Here is a 20,071-nt window from a genome sequence, read left to right on the forward strand (position 1 = left end):
TACATACAGCTAATCATTTAGACAAACGACTGGATGTGTTTGACTCAATAATGTTATGCGATGGTACTTATCGCATCTGACCCCGTACAGAACAGCCTGCCCTGGAGAAGATGTCAGAATTCAAAACAGACATGCAGAACACCGAGATGGACGGGGTAGAGGATAGATGACAAATGACAAGCCAGCAGATGGGTTACTGCCTACCTAACTCACCTGTAAAACAGCTGTTGCTGCAAAGAAAGTGATAGAAGCATGAGCCAGCACACGGCCAAGTTAATCCCAAATTTATTATTCTTTTGAATGCAGTACAAATCACATCACTGTTACAATCGTAACCAGTAAAGGCACATCCAGAAAAAAAAAAGTTCAACAGCAGAAATGTATTCTTTCTTCACAAATACTTATTGCAGTCTCCAAAACTCTTGGTCCATTGCCTTTAAACCTTACCGGACTCATTAAAAATAAAATTCTAACAGTTTCACAGCTCTTGTAGTAATAGTATTTGACATCAACATTGGCACAATAGTAACATTTTGTCATTACTACGCAGTTCATGACAGTTCATATGGTTACTCCATTTAGCTGATGCTTTGATCCAAACTGACTTACAGTTATGACTGAACACATCTTGAGTAATTGAGGGTTAAGGGTCTTGTTCAGGGGCTCAACAGTGGTGAGACTTGAACTGGCAACCTACTGATTAGTAGTGGAGTATGTTAACCATTGAGCAACATTATGGCAGAGAAAGTAATTCCTCATGCTAGTAACACAAAGGTCATGGTTTCAAGTCCCATAGTGTATGTACTGTCATACTGGTAAACATGCATGTTTCTCTGGTTAAGAGCGTATGCCAAATGCTGTAAATGAGTTATACAGAAATTTAACTATAAAAATTACTTTCTGGGGGGAAAAAGGCAATAAGTACCTAAATATATTATTAAAAATGTGAAAACCACACAGTAGGACCACAGCTTACTTAACTTTTATTTACAGTCTTAAATATCACAGTGTTTTCCTCTCCTAAAACACAGCCACTCAATCAAAATAAACTACAGTTTTAACAGATAACTGCTGCTTGCGTGTTGCAATACTTCTTATTCTTCCACAGAGTTTAGCTGAAATTATGGATTCTAGACCTGGGCGTTGCATCAAGAAATGTAAGACCCATCACCCACTGTATTGTGAATGGTTGCCTCTCGGCGATGAAAATACTTTAAAAACAGACAAAATTTGAATGTCCTAGGGTAATAATTAGGATCTGCATGTTTTTAAGCAGTGTGAGGATACCTCATAAGAAGAAACTCATGAGCTGAGTTAATGTTTAGCCATGTCAGTGCAGCTCTGTTCTTGTATTGATTTATGAGGAACAGCAGCGCATACATAAAATAAGTTAAATTAATCCATGATCATTAAAAAAGCAAAACATCTAATATGACTTCTGATGTGGTCCATTGACATGCTCTAAAAATGAGAGAAAAATGATTCTAAATACAATATGTGAATCAGTAATTGCAAGTAGTATTCTGAGGGTTGGTGAGCACCAGACAACATATCCTGAAGAGAATGCTACTGTATGTGTGTGAAACATCTCTGTCCTTCCTATGGGATCTGATATCACCTTGACAGGATGATGCCTGTTTGTCTTTTCCTTTCCTTGTTTTATTTCAGGATAGAAAGTACAGACATGGAATTGTTGCTATCTAGAACTTCTGTAAATTATAACGATGACAGTTTGCAGGCCCGTCTGTTGCTCCTGCCAAGGTCTAAATCCACACGGAAGTTTTTTCATTCTTCATTATTGTCCCTGCCTTTTCTGAGCAGACCTTGGGACGGGCACCCTCTCTCTCCTGGGCCGCGTTCACTCTGTTCTGCTCCGCCATGGTGGCCCCAGACTCGGGGCTGCTGGCCCTGGAGCTATGAGCTGATTTCATGCTGTACGTGTGAAAAGCCATGTTCAGCTGCTCCTGGGCCACCCGCAGGTGCCGGTGCAACCTGGCCAGGTCCGCGGGGATGTTCTCGTCCGGGCTGGTGCGCCGTTCCTCCTGTCCTGCGCTGGCCGCGTTCTGCTTGGTGGATGCTAGGCCACGCTTGGGCTTGTCTCCCTTGATGACGAGGTTATACCCCGGGGGGGAGGCAGGGATGTTGCGAGGGTAGGAGTAGGAGTAAGGCGGCCGTTGGCTCGGACGGCGACGCTTACGCAGCTTGTCACGCAAGGCACCGATGCCCAGGTGCAACATCTCGCACACGTTGAGAAGCAGGCAGAGAAAGCTCACCACGTACATGACAAGCAGGAAGATGGTCTTCTCGGTGGGCCGAGAGATGAAGCAGTCCACCCGGTGCGGGCAGGGCACCTTGCTGCAGACGTATGACGGGTCAACGCGGAAGCCATAAAGCAGGTACTGTCCTGTGAGGAACCCCACCTCAAAGACGGCGCGGGACAACAGCTGGAGCACGTAGATCCTCATCAGACCCTCCCGCATGATCCTTCTACGCCCGTCGTGCTTGACGTCCTTCTGGTCATTCTGCGGCTTAGGCTCCTGAGCCTTCAGCTCGTTGGCATAGATCATGGGCTCCAGGACTTCATCATCTTCATCCTCCTCCAGAACCTCGTTCAGGTGAGGCTCGTCCTGCCACCTGCCCCTGCGCTCATTCCTGAGCCGCTGCCAGTGGAGCTTGCGCTCCTCTTCCTCGGAGGCGCGGGCGATCTTGTGGATGGCGTAGCCTAGGTACATGACAGAGGGCGTGGAGATCATGATGATCTGGAACACCCAGAAGCGGAGGTGTGACAACGGGGCGAAGGCATCGTAGCACACGTTGTCGCATCCGGGCTGCTTGGTGTTGCAGGTGAACTTGGTCTGCTCATCTGCGTAGATGGACTCTCCACCCACAGCCGTCAGGACGATGCGGAAGATTATAAGCAGAGAGAGCCACACCTTCCCCACGAAGGTGGAATGGTTGTGGATCTCCTCCAGTAGACGTGTGAGGAAGGCCCAACTCATGTTCGACATAGAGGATGATCACTTATGATCTGCAGAGATAGTCGGAGAGAGAGGGAGGGGAAGAGAGAGGAATTGGTGCTTTGTCACTTTTAAACTTCAGAGATACGTTACATGGTATGGTCATAGTACTGCTCCCATAGTAATACTGTCATAGCTAATCCAGAGGTAATCCAGAAGCAGGGATGCTTTTCCCATGGGAAGGGGGTAGCCCTCGTAACAAGATTGTACTGAGAGTGAGACAGCAGTGCGTGTGCTTCTACAGGAGGGAGAGAGAAGAAAGTGAGACAGCAGTGCATGTGCTACTACAGGAGGGAGAGAGAAGAGAGTGAGACAGCAGTGCATGTGCTACTACAGGAGGGAGAGAGAAGAGAGTGAGACAGCAGTGCATGTGCTACTACAGGAGGGAGAGAGAAGAGAGTGAGACAGCAGTGCATGTGCTACTACAGGAGGGAGAGAGAAGAGAGTGAGACAGCAGTGCATGTGCTACTACAGGAGGGAGAGAGAAGAGAGTGAGACAGCAGTGCGTGTGCTACAACAGGAGGGAGAGAGAAGAGAGTGAGACAGCAGTGCATGTGCTACTACAGGAGGGAGAGAGAAGAGAGTGAGACAGCAGTGCATGTGCTACTACAGGAGGGAGAGAGAAGAGAGTGAGACAGCAGTGCATGTGCTACTACAGGAGGGAGAGAGAAGAGAGTGAGACAGCAGTGCGTGTGCTACTACAGGAGGGAGAGAGAAGAGAGTGAGACAGCAGTGCGTGTGCTACTACAGGAGGGAGAGAGAAGAGAGTGAGACAGCAGTGCGTGTGCTACTACAGGAAGGAGAGAGAAGAGAGTGAGACAGCAGTGCGTGTGCTTCTACAGGAGGGAGAGAGAAGAGAGTGAGACAGCAGTGCGTGTGCTACTACAGGAGGGAGAGAGAAGAGAGTGAGACAGCAGTGCATGTGCTACTACAGGAGGGAGAGAGAAGAGAGTGAGACAGCAGTGCGTGTGCTACTACAGGAGGGAGAGAGAAGAGAGTGAGACAGCAGTGCGTGTGCTACTACAGGAGGGAGAGAGAAGAGAGTGAGACAGCAGTGCGTGTGCTACAACAGGAGGGAGAGAGAAGAGAGTGAGACAGCAGTGCGTGTGCTACAACAGGAGCGAGAGAGAAGAGAGTGAGACAGCAGTGCATGTGCTACAACAGGAGGGAGAGAGAAGAGAGTGAGACAGCAGTGCGTGTGCTACTACAGGAGGGAGAGAGAAGACAATACCTGGGTTTATCTGAGACAACAGTGAACACTCCCGTCCCAAACTGCTCAAACACATCAGTATGCGATGCCTTGTGTGTATTCCTTTGAAGGGATTGGTGCCTATAAGCAGAAACCTCTCCTAGAGTATCTATAGGTCTGCAAAGCACATGTGATTGGAGAGGAGAGGTTTTGTTATTTTACAAAACAGCTTTAATAGCTCGTGATTAAAGGCTCTGGGCGCTCATATTGTCTATGAGATAATGTGTCTCAGTCCACCACCAAGACCCAGCGAATCTGGCAATGGGGAATTTTCCAGAATTTACAAGAATGATTTAGACTCCATGTGCATCATTAAGCTCCTCTGACATTGTTACAAATGGTTGGAAAATGTTTTTTCAACAAAAGTTCTTCTTTAAAGTTAGCTGTGGAAACAGAAAAACAGAGGATCGTACCAATTAAGTTAATAACAGCCGTTGATTATTAAGAGAGGTGCTGCATATCTGTGTTTCTGAGCAAAATATAGCACACACACAGGTTTAAACAATATAGCAAATTGTGCTTGAGCAGGATATTCAGATATATTTCAATTTTATTTCTGAATTACTCAAACACTGAAAACATGTGCCTCAATTTTAGATATTGTGGTAATTTTTAAAAATCTTTTTAAATTGCAAATTTGTTTTGCATGAATGATCAAATAAAAACCCTTTTTAGCTATAGTTAGAATTTCCTAGATTCTGAATATACACATTAAACTTAACCCAGATGCAGCAGCTTCCCTAAAAGTCGCATCTAAAATATTCACTCAATGTTTGTGTTTTTGTTTTACATTTCTTATAAACAAGGCGTTTTTTAAGTGATTACATCTGAACGGTAAGTTTCATAACACAAGGACTGAAGACAGCACGGGCTTCCGTCCGATACAAAGATTCGATCAGAATTCCTTTTCGCCCCGCAGATGGAGCGTTTATGACGTAACAGGCGCGCATAGCAGCACGTTCAGACGAATCTCAGATTCGTAGTCGGATCCTGTCGTTTTCCGGTTGATGTCTTTTATAACGTGTTTAATAAGTTTTCAAAGCCAAGTCTATCAAAAGTAAACACCCGACGCTACATACCATTTTCACTTTGTGCTGTCTTTATCTGTGCAGTCCATACTGCGGTTCAGTTCAGTAGTTTAGGCCCATCCAGCTGACATTTAAAAAAAAAAAGTTTGCCTCGTGCGACGGGTTCCAAGACTTCCCCGCTCTGCCACTGCATAAACGTGTGTCTCACTGGTTTCAGTAGCCAGGTAGCTTGGCACATCTACAACAATCTCGCCTATAGTAGCAGTGGTTTGGGATAGGCTGATGAATTCGTGATTTAGAATCGAACGTGCTCTGCCCGAACTAGTTGGACTCGGGGAGTTCGGTGCCTGTCCTACATTTATCTAACGGGTGAGTCGATTGTGCAACCTACACCGGTTCAACCGGTAGGATTCACCGGATATTTAAGTCAGCGCACGGAGCCGCTGGCAGCACACGGCAGAAACTAACAAGTCAGAGGAAGCTGAGCGGATAACAATTAAAGAGGGATGTTCTTAATATGTTGAATTAAACATTGCTTGGTCTTACAATTCGAAACAGACGATCTTAATGTGCTTGGCTACGCGTGTTTTGTTTGTTAGATAGATATGAATGTATTAGAATTCTTATATAACTATTAGATAGATGATAGAATAAGGTAGATTAGGTATGACCTACGAACCGGCTCGATTGGTTCATTAAAAATAACTGGTTCAAATGAAAGATTCTTTCTCGTCACTAAAACACAGCAAGAGTACCACACCTTGTGACGGAGGCACGCAGGGCGCCCCTGTCACTAATGCACGCTACTAAACGAGAATTCTTTTTCTCATATATGTTCATCACGGTACAGAATCAAATTTTCACAAATGCAGTGTACGATAACCTGATTAATTCGATTAATTCGAATAACATGTGACAATCATTCATCAGTCGCTAATGTGGTTATAGAAAGCAGACCACTCACACCTTGAGAAGTTGCGGGAGGCGCTCCATTCGGTCGTAACTTTTCTGCAGTTATTACAGCGATCAATATTCCCGCATCTGGCATGGCTGGTCCCGCACCCCCACAGCCTCGCGCAACAGGCCACGGCGGGGAAACCGCCTCTCTAAACTCAGCATCACCCCCGTCTGAACGCACGCGCCCGGCGCCTCGCGGAGAACGCCCCGGGCGCAGCGCGGAGTCTGGTTTGTGTTACAACCACCCTCTGTAAAAAGAAGTAGCTTAACAAAAATAGAAGATCGGCAGAGAGCGAAAACGTTCCTCTGGCGGCAGGGCCTGACAGTAAGGGTCGGACTCGGAGATGTCCGAACAGCACTCGACTGCATTAGTTTACTTGCGCGGAATTTAATGCCAGCCTCGGGCGTTTGCATCTTACTATTTTGAATGCTTTGACGAAACGGTTGTAGTTGCAACGATACGTGAAGATACATCAGTTTAAAAAGGCTTTAATTACTAGGTTTTGGAACCACAATATCTTTATTACTTTGTTTGCAATGCTGTTTGTATTTACTATAAGGTTAATCCAAATAAGTGGTAGTAAACTATAGCCTATACAAATGCAGATTGCTTAACTAAACATACAGGCACCAATAACCAATAACAATAACCAATAACAATAACCAATAACCAAACAAAACGAATATGACACCCTGCTGTCCCTCGAGCCCCCCACACACGTTATCCCATATCCTCGGATCAACTTCAGCGGGAAGCGGAAGAACTGGTTGGCACAGCGTGGTACAGAAAAAACAAAGTGCCTAACAGTATTGAGGCAGTACCAGGAGAGCGAGCACAGCGACACAAATCTCCAGCCTCTGTCCACCAGATATATTCTGTCATATCCAATGTCATAATATTTAGATAGTACGCGGAGGCGACGAGCCAGAGGAGAGATATGACCCTTCCTGCGCCGTGTCTTTTCCGACATCCCGCACGGGTGTTTACCCTGGAAGATCTCTCCGTAGGGTCGGGGACCCGGGACCATCCCGGGGCGACAGGAACACTTCGAGCCGCCCCCTCCCCAGTGCCCGCCCCGCCGGGTCTTATGTATGTCACCCAGCAACACGTCGGAAAAATAAAACTTTGGCCTTATTGATTTAATCATAGCAATATAACGGTGTTTTATGTCTTGGCTTGTCTTCACGCTAACCAAAATCTGGCAGGCAGTCTGCACTAGTGAAATAGAGTTTTATGGCCTCTTGTGTTATAAATAACTCTGTGTACTGTAAGGATTAAGTTTCTGGGTTTTGTCAAAGCAGTTATATTCGTCTACATCTCTCTCGCAATTCAAACGTCATTTTAATTTCATTTTGAAACGTAAGGACGTTTAAACGTGCAAACGTTTATTTCATTTTTCTTAAAGTCAGCAGGCGAATATAAACATAATTATACGTAAACTGTAATAGGAGCCTGAAAAATTAGCTTTTGCAAAAAACAAACAAACAAAAAACCCAAATAAACAAACAAACAATAAACAAAACCATTTTTGTGTCATGACAGATACACCAGCCGTTTATTTAAAAACATACCACTTCATTAACACTCACGGACCACTTCATTACGTGGTCTGTGCATATTTGTGGGGCAGGTGTACAATTGCAGACTGAAGCATGCATGATTTGGGCACGCGCGGTTTCTCAGCCATCCTCTAGCCCATACACCACGGGCCTGAGCGCACGGCCGAGCTGCGAGTTTTTCTCAACACTGACACTACGCGTTGCACAGCGGTGATAGCAGGAGCTACTGCATGTGCACACGAGATTAGCATTGCCCAGAAACGGATCGTTTCATGAAGAGTTAGACAATGACAAACACACACTATAGCATCACACGGGCAGGAGTCTACAGACGTAGGCCTACGCCTACAAGGCAAATCTAATAAGCAGACGTTTCTAAAGAAGTGAGTATGGGCTACGGATCCCAGGTCTTCGTCTTTCATGAGTAGGACGGCAAACGCGAGCCCTAGTGCACAATGTCTTGTCCTCTTTTAGCTGAACCAGGGACAGCCTGTTATCAACACCATGTCTCTGTTCCGTGTCATAATGAGATCTGCAGGCCCCAGAAAGACTCCACCCGAAACTCCAAATGATACTGAAATGCAAAATGTTCCACTGAACGGTGTCATTAGCTGTGGCATTGACAGTACAGGCTTTGCAGCACAAAAATTAAAACTATTCACATCATTTTCTCAAAAAGGTTGGAACCCACTCTCAGTTGCAATTCATTCTCAGGCTTAACGAGAGGTAGGTCTAAATGCCAGGCAAGTGTATTCAAGTAAATGTGTTTTCATATTAATAATACATTATTATACTGAATAACACTTAAGTAATTACTCGATTAGAAGTAAGGGTAGACATCTAAATTATTACTTTAGTAACAGTAAGAAATTATCCATCAAAAAGAATACTCAAGCACAGACACAAAATAAGCAGTGAATTAAAATTATTTAAAATATAACAGGAGAAATATTGTTGATGAAATGCAACAGAGTAAAAGTAAATTTTTGACCTCTCAAATGTACGCAAGCATAAAGTCTCCTCTTTTTAAAAAACAGTTACTTAGGTAAATGTACAGGAGTTGATGTAACATTACTACCTACCTCTGGTGGCAAGCCATGCTCACTAGTAACCCATGCTTCCATTTCAGCCTACAGACATCTGGAAATGAAAAGGGTTAAGACCTGAGACACAGGTTTAAATCAAGCTGATGGCTCCTTCTTCTCTGTGTGAAAGGTAAACTCCTCCAACGCAAAACAAGAAAAAACCAACCTCATTATTAAGCAACAGCCCATCACCTGCTTCTAATCGCCAAGTTTGTCATGAACGCAGACTGTTCCTTAACACTGCTACAAGTTTCCTTCTCCTTCCTTCTATGTTTTGTTAAGCGGTAACACACAGATCCAACCTCAAACCTTTGCACTGAAAAAAAGTGGATGCCTCAGTACCGAAGAGAAAAAAACCTCAGTGTCATTAAAGTTTATTTTGTTAATTTTATAATATACTTCCTAAGTTTATTTTGTTATTTTATAATATATTTCCTAAGTTTATTTTGTTAAGTTTATAATATACTTCCTAAGTTTATTTTGTTAAGTTTAGTTTCAAGTTTCAAGTTTCAAGTTTGGTTTATTTGTCACATACATAGTCATACACGGTATAACTCACAATGAAATGGTTTGAGAGTGCTCTGTCCAAACTGAGGGAAAAAAAACAGGGGTGCATAAGGAAATATCTATCTATCTATCTATCTATCTATCTATCTATCTATCTATCTATCTATCTATCTATCTATCTATCTATCTACACACACACACACACACACACACACACAAAAAAATATATATATATATAACAATGTATGTACAATATATGTATGATATGTATATATACACAATGTATATATGGATATAATCTACTTCCTAAATTTATTTTGTAAAATTTATAATCTACTTCCTAAATTTCTTTTGTTAAGTTTATAATCTACTTCCTAAATTTCTTTTCCAGTTCATTACACTCAAGGCACTGCTGCAGGGGGCAGACATCCTACCTCCAGAGGTTCACCCCTCACAAAGCTGCCATACAAGGCCAGATATAGGGAGAGAGTACTGCATGTTCACTGAGATGGATCCTGTCCTTACTCCAGGAGATCAGCTTGGGTGGGCTGGATCTCCAGCCTGTCCCCTCAGTTGGGCCACAGAAGCCCTGTCCCTACACCCCAGTGCCTGTGGCCCGCATGGCCTTCACTGCTGGCAGGTCATTCTGGAGCCAAAGACCTTGGCTTGCCAGAGCTCCAGCCATACTTGGACTGCAGCTGGGTAGCCAGGCATCTGTCCTGGGAGGCAGGTTGAAGGGATGGGGGTGGGGGGTAGCAGACGCAGACAGAAATGTGGGTGCTACCCCAAATACTGGCATGCCTGTTGTCTCCCCATAACTAACACATTCAAGCAGCTATGTAGCACAGAACCTGAAGACAGTCAGTCAGAGGTAGCAAACAGAGCATCCAGAAAGCATGCAGAGAGTGAGGTAGCAAACAGAGCATCCAGAAACCATGCTGAGAGTGAGGTAGCAAACAGAGCGTCCAGAAAGCATGCAGAGAGTGAGGTAGCAAACAGAGCGTCCAGAAACCATGCTGAGAGTGAGGTAGCAAACAGAGCGTCCAGAAACCATGCTGAGAGTGAGGTAGCAAACAGAGCGTCCAGAAAGCATGCAGAGAGTGAGGTAGCACCCAGAGCATCCAGAAACCATGCAGAGAGTGAGGTAGCACCCAGAGCATCCAGAAACCATGCAGAGAGTGAGGTAGCACCCAGAGCGTACAGAAACCATGCAGAGAGTGAGGTAGCACCCAGAGCGTCCAGAAACCATGCAGAGAGTGAGGTAGCACCCAGAGTGTCCTAGAAACCATGCAGAGAGTGAGGTAACACCCAGATCGTCCAGAAACCATGCAGAGACTGAGGTAGCACCCAGAGCGTCCAGAAACCATGGTGAGAGTGAGGTAGCACCCAGAATGTCCTAGGAGTAATGCAGAGAGTGAGGTAGCAAACAGAGCATCCAGAAACCATGCAGAGAGTGAGGTAGCACCCAGAGCATCCAGAAACCATGCAGAGAGTGAGGTAGCACCCAGAGCGTCCAGAAACCATGATGAGAATGAGGTAGCACCCAGAGCGTCCAGAAACCATGCTGAGAGTGAGGTAGCACCCAGAGCATCCAGAAACCATGATGAGAGTGAGGTAGCCCCCAGAGTGTCCTAGGAACCATGCTGAGAGTGAGGTAGCACCCAGAGTGTCCTAGAAACCATGCAGAGAGTGAGGTAGCACCCAGTGTCCTAGAAATCATGCAGAGAGTGAGGTAGCACCCAGAGCATCCAGAAACCATGATGAGAATGAGGTAGCACCCAGAGCATCCAAGGAACCATGCTGAGAGTGAGGTAGCACCCAGAGTGTCCTAGGAGTAATGCTGAGAGTGAGGTAGCACCCATAGTATCCCAGGAACCATGCAGAGAGTGAGGTAGCACCCAGAGCATCCAGAAACCATGCAGAGAGTGAGGTAGCACCCAGAGCATCCAGAAACCATGCAGAGAGTGAGGTAGCACCCAGAGCGTCCAGAAACCATGATGAGAATGAGGTAGCACCCAGAGTGTCCAGAAACCATGCTGAGAGTGAGGTAGCACCCAGAGCGTCCAGAAACCATGCAGAGAGTGAGGTAGCACCCAGAGCATCCAGAAACCATGCAGAGAGTGAGGTAGCACCCAGAGCGTCCAGAAACCATGATGAGAATGAGGTAGCACCCAGAGCATCCAAGGAACCATGCAGAGAGTGAGGTAGCACCCAGAGTGTCCTAGGAGTAATGCTGAGAGTGAGGTAGCACCCATAGTATTCAGAAACCATGCAGAGAGTGAGGTAGCACCCAGAGTGTCCATAAACCATGCAGAGAGTGAGGTAGCACCCAGAGTGTCCTAGAAACCATGCAGAGAGTGAGGTAGCACCCAGAGCATCCAGAAACCATGCAGAGAGTGAGATTGCACCCAGAGTGTCCTAGAAACCATGCAGAGAGTGAAGTAGCACCCTGAGCATCCAGAAACCTTGCAGAGAGTGAGGTAGCACCCAGAGCATCCAAGGAACCATGCTGAGAGTGAGGTAGCACCCAGAGCATCCAGAAACCATGATGAGAATGAGGTAGCACCCAGAGCATCCAAGGAACCATGCAGAGAGTGAGGTAGCACCCAGAGCATCCAGAAACCATGATGAGAATGAGGTAGCACCCAGAGTGTTCTAGAAACCATGCAGAGAGTGAGGTAGCACCCAGAGCGTCCAGAAACCATGCAGAGAGTGAGGTAGCACCCAGAGCATCCAGAAACCATGCTGAGAGTGAGGTAGCACCCAGAGCGTCCAGAAACCATGCTGAGAGTGAGGTAGCACCCAGAGCGTCCTAGAAACCATGCAGAGAGTGAGTTAGCACCCAGAGCGTCCAGAAACCATGATGAGAGTGAGGTAGCACCCAGAGCGTCCAGAAACCATGCTGAGAGTGAGGTAGCACCCAGAGCATCCAAGGAACCATGCTGAGAGTGAGGTAGCACCCAGAGCACCCAGAAACCATGATGAGAATGAGGTAGCACCCAGAGCATCCAGAAACCATGATGAGAGTGAGGTAGCACCCAGAGCGTCCAGAAACCATGCTGAGAGTGAGGTAGCACCCAGAGCATCCAGAAACCATGATGAGAATGAGGTAGCACCCAGAGCATCCAAGGAACCATGCTGAGAGTGAGGTAGCACCCAGAGTGTCCTAGGAGTAATGCTGAGAGTGAGGTAGCACCCATAGTATCCCAGGAACCATGCAGAGAGTGAGGTAGCACCCAGAGCATCCAGAAACCATGCAGAGAGTGAGGTAGCACACAGAGCGTCCAGAAACCATGCTGAGAGTGAGGTAGCACCCAGAGTGTCCTAGGAGTAATGCTGAGAGTGAGGTAGCACCCAGAGTATCCCAGGAACCATGCTGAGAGTGAGGTAGCACACAGAGTGTTCTAGGAACCTGTTCATGCACAGGTCAGAAACTTGGAGCAAACTGTGCTGGGTTTCCCTTTAGCAAGGAATTACATAACATAACACAAACACTGGCTCTACTACTTTATCCTATCAGTAGTCAATTTTGGCTATAAAAACACAATTGGTAGCTCAGTAGTTAAAGTATTTGATTTGTAATCTGAGGGATGCCAGTTTATGTCCCATCAGTCCCAATTTGTCAAGATCCTTAAGCTGTGATTACTCAAAGTTGTACTCAGCCATGATTGCAAGTTACTTTGGATAAAAGTATCAGCTAAATCTAACTTGACCTTCTAAAGTAAATAAACATGTAATTATGTACTATATCAGTTCTGTAAGAGTATGTGCAATTATTACTCATCCAAAGAGAATTTTTTATTTTATTTAATTTATTTTTTTTAGTACAGTTCACAGGAAACGGCCACAATACTATGTGCTGGTCTTGCATGGGGATGATGCTTTTAGAGGGAGAATATATCTCTTACAGGAAGCAAGCAAATCATCTTTGAGATGAGATTAGCAGATTGGGAGAATGAGGCCACATTGGGCCTTCACTGGACTGCAGTTTTCCCACAATTCAATCTGAGGGGCGGAGCCTTGGGCTGGGTTGGGCAGAGCTGTGGGCAGGGTTTGGTGGAACCTTGGGCAGAGTTGGGTGGAGTGAGGCGATATTAGGGTAAAGATATGGACAAATGAGAAGCAGTTCACTGAAGCAACTCTGAAGAGCAGGATCTTTTCACAGTGGAACAAAATGCACCATTTTCACATGGTTGTATCTTTGAAGATGGACTGTTCTTCTGTATTTTGGGTTTTTCTTCTAAATCAGATGTAAAGGGGCTAAGAAAAATATTAAACAAGTTATCTAGGCTATCTAGGGTTAGGGTTAGTTATCTAGGCTATCTAGGGTCGGGGTTATTTATCTAGGCTAACTACAGTTAAGGTTAGTTATCTAGCGTCGGGGTTATTTATCCAAAATATCTAGGGTTTGGATTAGTTATCTAGGCCATCTAGGGTTTGGGATAGTTATATAGGCTATCTGGAGTTAGGGTTAGATATCTAAGGTATACAGGGTTAGGGTTAGTTATCTAGGGTATACATAGGTTCTGCCTTGTCTTCTATGTCTTGACTAACTCTCTGTGCTGATGGGGGTATGATACTGGTTGCGTCATTAACTGACTGTTGAACAAGACTGTCCAGTTGATGATCATCCTGCATAGGCAATACCTGAGGATCATATGCATGTGCTTCTGGGTTTAAGTCAGACTTTACGAATTTCTCATCTCTTGCAATGGACTCTTCCTTCCATCCAACCTCCGTGGCAGGCTGAATATCTAATATGTTTGATTCACCCTCTGATCTGGACTGATCCTCACTGGTGGGAAGCACATGTTCTCTTCCCACAGGAATTTCAATAGTCTCTACCCAGGATGTAGTACGGGGGGAATGGTACTCAGCCATCTCACATACAGGAACTGGGTATATTCCCTCTTCTATCTCTTCTAGACGTTGATTTGGTGGATCGGTCCCCTCTTCTGACTCAAGCATTGGAGAACACGTCATGCTCCTTGGGGGCCTTGGCTGAGTAGGTTCTACAACAGGGGTATGTAGAATCCCACAAGGCAACAGCAAATCTCTATGTATGGATCTCTCTGGACTTTCTGTACCCAGCAGTGCCACAACGTAGACTGTAGTCTCAGCAATTTGCTTCATAACCCTTTACATATCCAGGCTCCATCTATCTGTCAACTTATGCTTGCCCCGAAGACTAACATTTCTCACGAGCACCCGGTCACCTGTTTCGAGGGTAGACTGTCTGACTTTGGGATCATATCTCACTTTATTTGCTTGTGCTACTTTGACACTGTGCTCAATGGCCAATTTGTAGCTCTCCTGAAGGCTATGTTGTAATCTCTTCACATATTCTAGATGTGACACTTTTCTGGGACCTTCAGGGCTGTTCCACAAGACCCTTGCAACTGTTCTAGCCCTCTGGTTCGGTGTTGGAACAGCAACTGCATATTTTGTAAAATGGTCCGTGATGACTAGTATGTTTTTTGTCCCTCTGTCATCAGGCTCTAAAGAGAGATAATCCATGCAAATGAGTTCAAGGGGGCGGTTTGTCTTAATGTTTACTAATGGTGCACTCCTCTCTGCCTTTGCCTTGTGCCTAATACACCTTTTGCAGTTCAAAATCCTCTCCCTTACATCTACAGACTTCCTAGGCCAATAGAACCTACATCACGCCAGATCCACAGTTCTTTCAATACCGAGATGACCAATGGTATCATGAAGACCCTTAAGAGCCGCATCCCTGAACTTCTTGGGAAGGACAAGTTGGAAGCTGGGTTCTCCTCTGATGGTCCACTTATGGTATAGGACTTCATCACTCAGATTGAGTTGGTCCACTACCCTCAACATTAGCTGGACTTCCCTCTCTTCCCATTGCCCTTCATACAGGGCAATCTGGGGCAATTTATATGGTCAACTGGGCAGTTTATATGGTCTAGCTGCACCAAGACCATTTAAACTGGCGTCTATATGGAGAATGTATGACCTCTCTGGATTTGTAAAGCCTAAAAAACAGGAGCAGAAGTCAGCCTTTCAATCAGAGTTCAAATTGCACTCTCACAATCGACAGTCCACCTCTCATTAAAAGGTTGCTTCCAATCGAACAAAGACAGTGCTCTAGACTTAGTACATTTTGGGTTGGGGTATTTCTTTGGGGGAAGATAACCTGCAGAAGATAACCTTTAGAGGTTTGGAGATCTTTGAATAGTCCTTCACAAACCTCCTATAATACCCTGTGAACCTTAAGAAGGACTTCAGCTCTTTAAGGTTGTTTGGTCTTGGCCAGGTAATAAGGGCAGCAATCTTATCAGGGTCAGTCCCAACTCCATTTTCAGACACAACATGGCCCAAGTAGTTGACAGGTTTCCTGAAAAAAAAAGGCATTTCTCTGGAGAGAGTTTAAATCCGAATTCTTTAATCCTTTGTAGGACATGGATGAGCTGATCCTCATGTTCTTCTAGCGTGTTTGAGAATACATTAAGATTGTTCAAGAATACAAGGACTTCCTTGAGGTTCATACTCCCCACACACATCTCCATCACATCTTGAAAAGTGCTTGGAGCATTAGTAACCCCCTGTGGCATCCTGCTGAATTCCCAGAAACCCACTGACATCACAAAAGCAGTTTTGTGCTTATCCTCTTCTTCAAGCTCGACCTGATATCCTCACTTAAGATCTATGACTGAGAACCACTTAGATCCACAAACAGCTGAAAAGGCTTCTTCATTATTTGGTAGTGTAAGGGTCAGTGCCATGCTGAGGCCCCCTCCAGCCACCAGGGGGAGGCCTCGTGGCAGGCACACCACTAAGCAGGCTTAACGCCCGACAGCTGGGCTAGGCCTATATAAACCCAGTGACCCAGTCACTCAGGGCTGGATCTTTGCAAAAGTTCTGAGCAAAGTGCCTAGCTGGTAACTTTGGGTATTGAGGTCTGTGAGCCCTTGTGCTACACCTTACTTCTGCACTGTGAGGGTGTCTGTGTTTTTACACGTCCCCTCCCCTCTACGGTTTTCCCCCTCAAATCTGTATCTCTTCCAAGGCTCCCCTTAACCATTAAAGTTCCTCTCTGTTTTCTGGTTTTGTTTGGGAAGTTTTAGTTTCGTTTTCCCCAGTGCATTGGGGTTGCCATTCTTCCTGTGGCATCCTTTGTTCTCCCTTTTTCGATGCTTGGCGTGGTGTTTAGTTTTTTGTCTCATTTTGTCCTCCATTCCTTTTAAGAGCGATATACGTGCAGGTCATTTTATGACTGCTGCAGTCTAGAGGGGGTTCGTTTGCCTCGCAGCAAAGCAGCCGGGGTTCAACTCCCCACCTTTTTTTTTTTTTTTTTTAATCCTCTGGTTTTACCAGAGTGGTAGCTCACCCAGTAGGCTGTCGTGTCTTCACTTATCTGACCTGGCTTTGAGCCCCATTTCAGGTAGGGCATATGCATCTTTTAATGGTCTTGTTATTCCAGCTCCTATAATCCACACACAGCCTTATAGCACCGCATTTCTTCTTGACTACAAGGGGTGAAGGAAAGGGGCTCTCTGACGATGTTGGCATCATGCAGCTCTTGGAGATGGAGTCTCACAGCCTCATAATCCGAAGGATGTTTCGGTCTCACCCTCTGCTTGGAGGGAGTAGGATCTGAAAAGGAAATGCAGTATTTGACAGCTGTGGTATGGCCATAATCAAGGTCACCATGTGCAAAGACTTCTGGGATAGAATTTAACTTTGTGGTGATCCTTCTCTTTCATTCCTCAGACAATGTAGAATCCCCCAATGGAGAATTGAAGGATATGTCACTTCTCAGGGATAAGGGGTCTTGGGAATGATCCTGAATGGATGTGGGAGGAGAAGCCGACTCTGCAGTGAGGACTGGAGGTGGAGGCTGAGGACGAGGAAGACAAAGCCACTGGGCACTGATAGATCTGCAATATTTCTATTGGCAGGGAATGTGACGTCATGTCCAGTTGTGTTCTGCACAAGAATGGGAACCTTAAAGGAAGACTGGGCTGGGAAAAATAATCCACCAGGTAGACTTGGTTAGGGATTAGTAAGGATTCTCCAGAGGAGGGAATGGTGATGTTCAACTTGCCCTGCAGTTTTACCCCTCCAATTCTCCCACTGTCCCTATGACAGGGATTTCTCACCAGCGATAAATAAGGATGGTTCCCAGCTCTTTGGTGATGCTTGGCATTCTGGCTACTTACACAGGCTCTATACAGAACATCAAGTGTATTTGTTCCTATGAGTGCAGGGGTTTCAAAGTTTGCTTTACAATTTGGCACAACTTGAGCCAGACTGGCTATTTCTTCAGCTCTGCCAGTAACAGACTCGGGGAAGTAGATAGTAAGTTTACAATAACCAAGGTATGGCAGACCTTCTATCTGAAGTAGATTATTCAACGGTAGGATCAGCAATGATTTTAGGTGAGTGCCTTGAAGAGACTGCGAAGTTGTCACCTGGGAGCCTGTATCAAGGAGGCAGTCACAGGGAGTTTCCTCAATAATAACTGAGGCCGTGTGCCTTGATGCAACTAGCCTGCTAATGGCCACATCTCTAGATTGTGTCTCTGTGTGTGCATTATATCCAGCCCTCACTGGCTCTTGGGATGGGGTGGGACTCTTATTTGAAGTCTGGATCTCAATATGTCCCTCTTTTGACACCCAGCCCAATTTAAATGCTGCCATGTCTGATATTCCATTCCATTCCATTCCTCTTGTCTGACACAGTTCTCTGTATTTATTGTCTACCAAAGTTTTTGGAACTCAGCTGTATCTTCAAATCAGCAACTTGTTTTCTCAGTTCCTCTGTTTCTGCCCTGTAAGCCTGCAGAATACTACCATGCATGTAGAAATGCGAGGTGAATTCTGTTCCCGAATGCATATTTAAGGTTGGCTTGATTCCTGCGTCACTGTAATCTGTCAAGCTTGGTCTCATCTGTCTTCTTCTGTACGCAGCTTCAGCAGAAGCTCTGCGAAATCAGGGGGGTCATCAGTCCTTGACTCAAGCTGTAAGCGTAAAAGCATTGACTGGTCCCAACAACCATATACAAGCTGCCTAAGCAACTGTCTGTTTACATCTGCTGCTTTTATACCATTTCTTTTTACAGCAGAACTGAGAAGTATTTCATGAATGTTGAGAAATCTGCCAAATATTTTATCATATGCTGAATCCAGAAGCTTCACATACTCATGAGGACATGCACATAAACCCAGCTGTTTCACAACATCTGAAGCTGGGGGAAGAAGACCCAAAATCTTCTTACACTGTACATCCTTAGGCAGGCAATCCTAAAACATCAACTCAACATGGGTACACCAAGTTTAAAAATCTGCTTTGCCAGGGGGTTTTGGGACACACCCTGAGAATGACCTTAACCATTTAGACCCCTGGTTATTTGCCGAAGCCTTATTTTTGATCACATGCTCCACTACCATGTGTAGTACTTCAGGTGGCATGAGGACATGGGTTGAGAGAGAAGGAACAGTGTTTCTGGTTGCTTTTATGTTTTGGCAATTTAGCATGGACTAGAGTATCAATAACTGCTTGAACTGAAGGGGGCCATTCTACTTTCTTTGTGGTTTTGCGCAGGAGCGGTATCTCGCTATTGCCTGAATCATCACTGTCTGGGTCAGACTCTGAATCATCAAGTTCATCAGGATGGCCTGTGGTCAGTGAGGTGTGTTCTGCAACCTGCACTAGTATGCTAATGTTATCAACTAGCCACTTCATTGATGTGTTAGCTACATTAGGTATATAGCAAGAAAAGTCAGGCTGTAAGAATGCTATGTGCTCCTCAGCATCAAACTCAGCAATGGCACTGTAATTCCCTGAACATGTTTTTCCCACCCTTACTATTTTTGTCACTGTCCCATACTCCCCAAAAGAGGCAATTATGTCATCATCAATATCTGTATCAGAGATGTTACATACACATAAAGACTTCTGTGCACATACCTCTTTCCTAAGACTCCTGCGGTCTACGAAGCTAGACAGCGCAGGACAAACGTGTTCATAGCTTCACTGGCTCGCCATATTTCTCTCGATCACTGGATCTGAATCCAAATTCGAGTCTCCCAAACAACCCCCCCCCCCCCCCAAAAAAAAACAAAAAACAAAACAGTCGGGGCTAAACGCAGTAATGGCTGTATACCACTTAAACAAGGGATAACTTTGGGGTATGAGCTCTAAGCACTCTTCTGAATCTAACTTCATGTCAATGGGGAGTTTCTCTGCACTGTTATCCATGAGGGAAGAAGAATATGACAACGTGGTGAAGAAAACTTTCACTTGCTGAATAGCAGGAGCACTATCACTAAATCTAACCCTTCCCTCACATGAGAAATTTAGGTGGGTTACATTGGGTTAGGGTTAGTTATCTGGGCTAGCTAGGGTTAGGGTTAGTTATCTGGGCTAGCTAGGGTTAGGGTTAATTATCTGGGCTATCTAGGGTTAGGGTTAGCTATCTAGGGTATACAGCGTTAGGGTTAGTTATCTGGGGTTAGCTAGGGTTAGGGTTAATTATCTGGGCTATCTAGGGTTAGGGTTAGTTATCTTGGCTAGCTCGGGTTAGGGTTAGTTATCTGGGCTAGCTAGGGTTAGGGTTAATTATCTGGGCTATCTAGGGTTAGGGTTAGTTATCTGGGCTAGCTAGGGTTAGGGTTAGTTATCTGGGCTAGCTAGGGTTAGGGT

The 20,071-nt window shown here is 45.3% G+C and overlaps 1 protein-coding gene across 4 annotated transcripts in view; it reads right to left on the reverse strand.

The window, feature by feature from the left end:
• Positions 1 to 269: 269 nt before the first annotated feature.
• Positions 270 to 20,071, reverse strand: part of cx47.1 (connexin 47.1) — a 28,130-nt gene continuing 8,328 nt past the window's right edge. Inside the window, exons 2-4 of one of the 4 annotated variants that reach the window (XM_035520102.1) lie at positions 8,894 to 8,951; positions 4,249 to 4,383; positions 270 to 3,028 (exon numbers count right to left, since the gene is read on the reverse strand). In XM_035520102.1, the coding sequence (XP_035375995.1) occupies positions 1,764 to 3,008 (1,245 nt within the window). In that variant the 5' untranslated portion in view covers positions 3,009 to 3,028; positions 4,249 to 4,383; positions 8,894 to 8,951 and the 3' untranslated portion in view covers positions 270 to 1,763. Of the gene's footprint in view, positions 3,029 to 4,248; positions 4,384 to 5,345; positions 5,509 to 8,893; positions 8,952 to 20,071 lie in introns of those variants that run through there. The other 3 variants (XM_035520100.1, XM_027031107.2, XM_035520101.1) reach the window with 3 other exon arrangements.

The sequence above is a fragment of the Electrophorus electricus genome, chromosome 19, assembly GCF_013358815.1.
Source record: "Electrophorus electricus isolate fEleEle1 chromosome 19, fEleEle1.pri, whole genome shotgun sequence".
In the NCBI taxonomy this organism is placed as follows: domain Eukaryota; kingdom Metazoa; phylum Chordata; class Actinopteri; order Gymnotiformes; family Gymnotidae; genus Electrophorus; species Electrophorus electricus.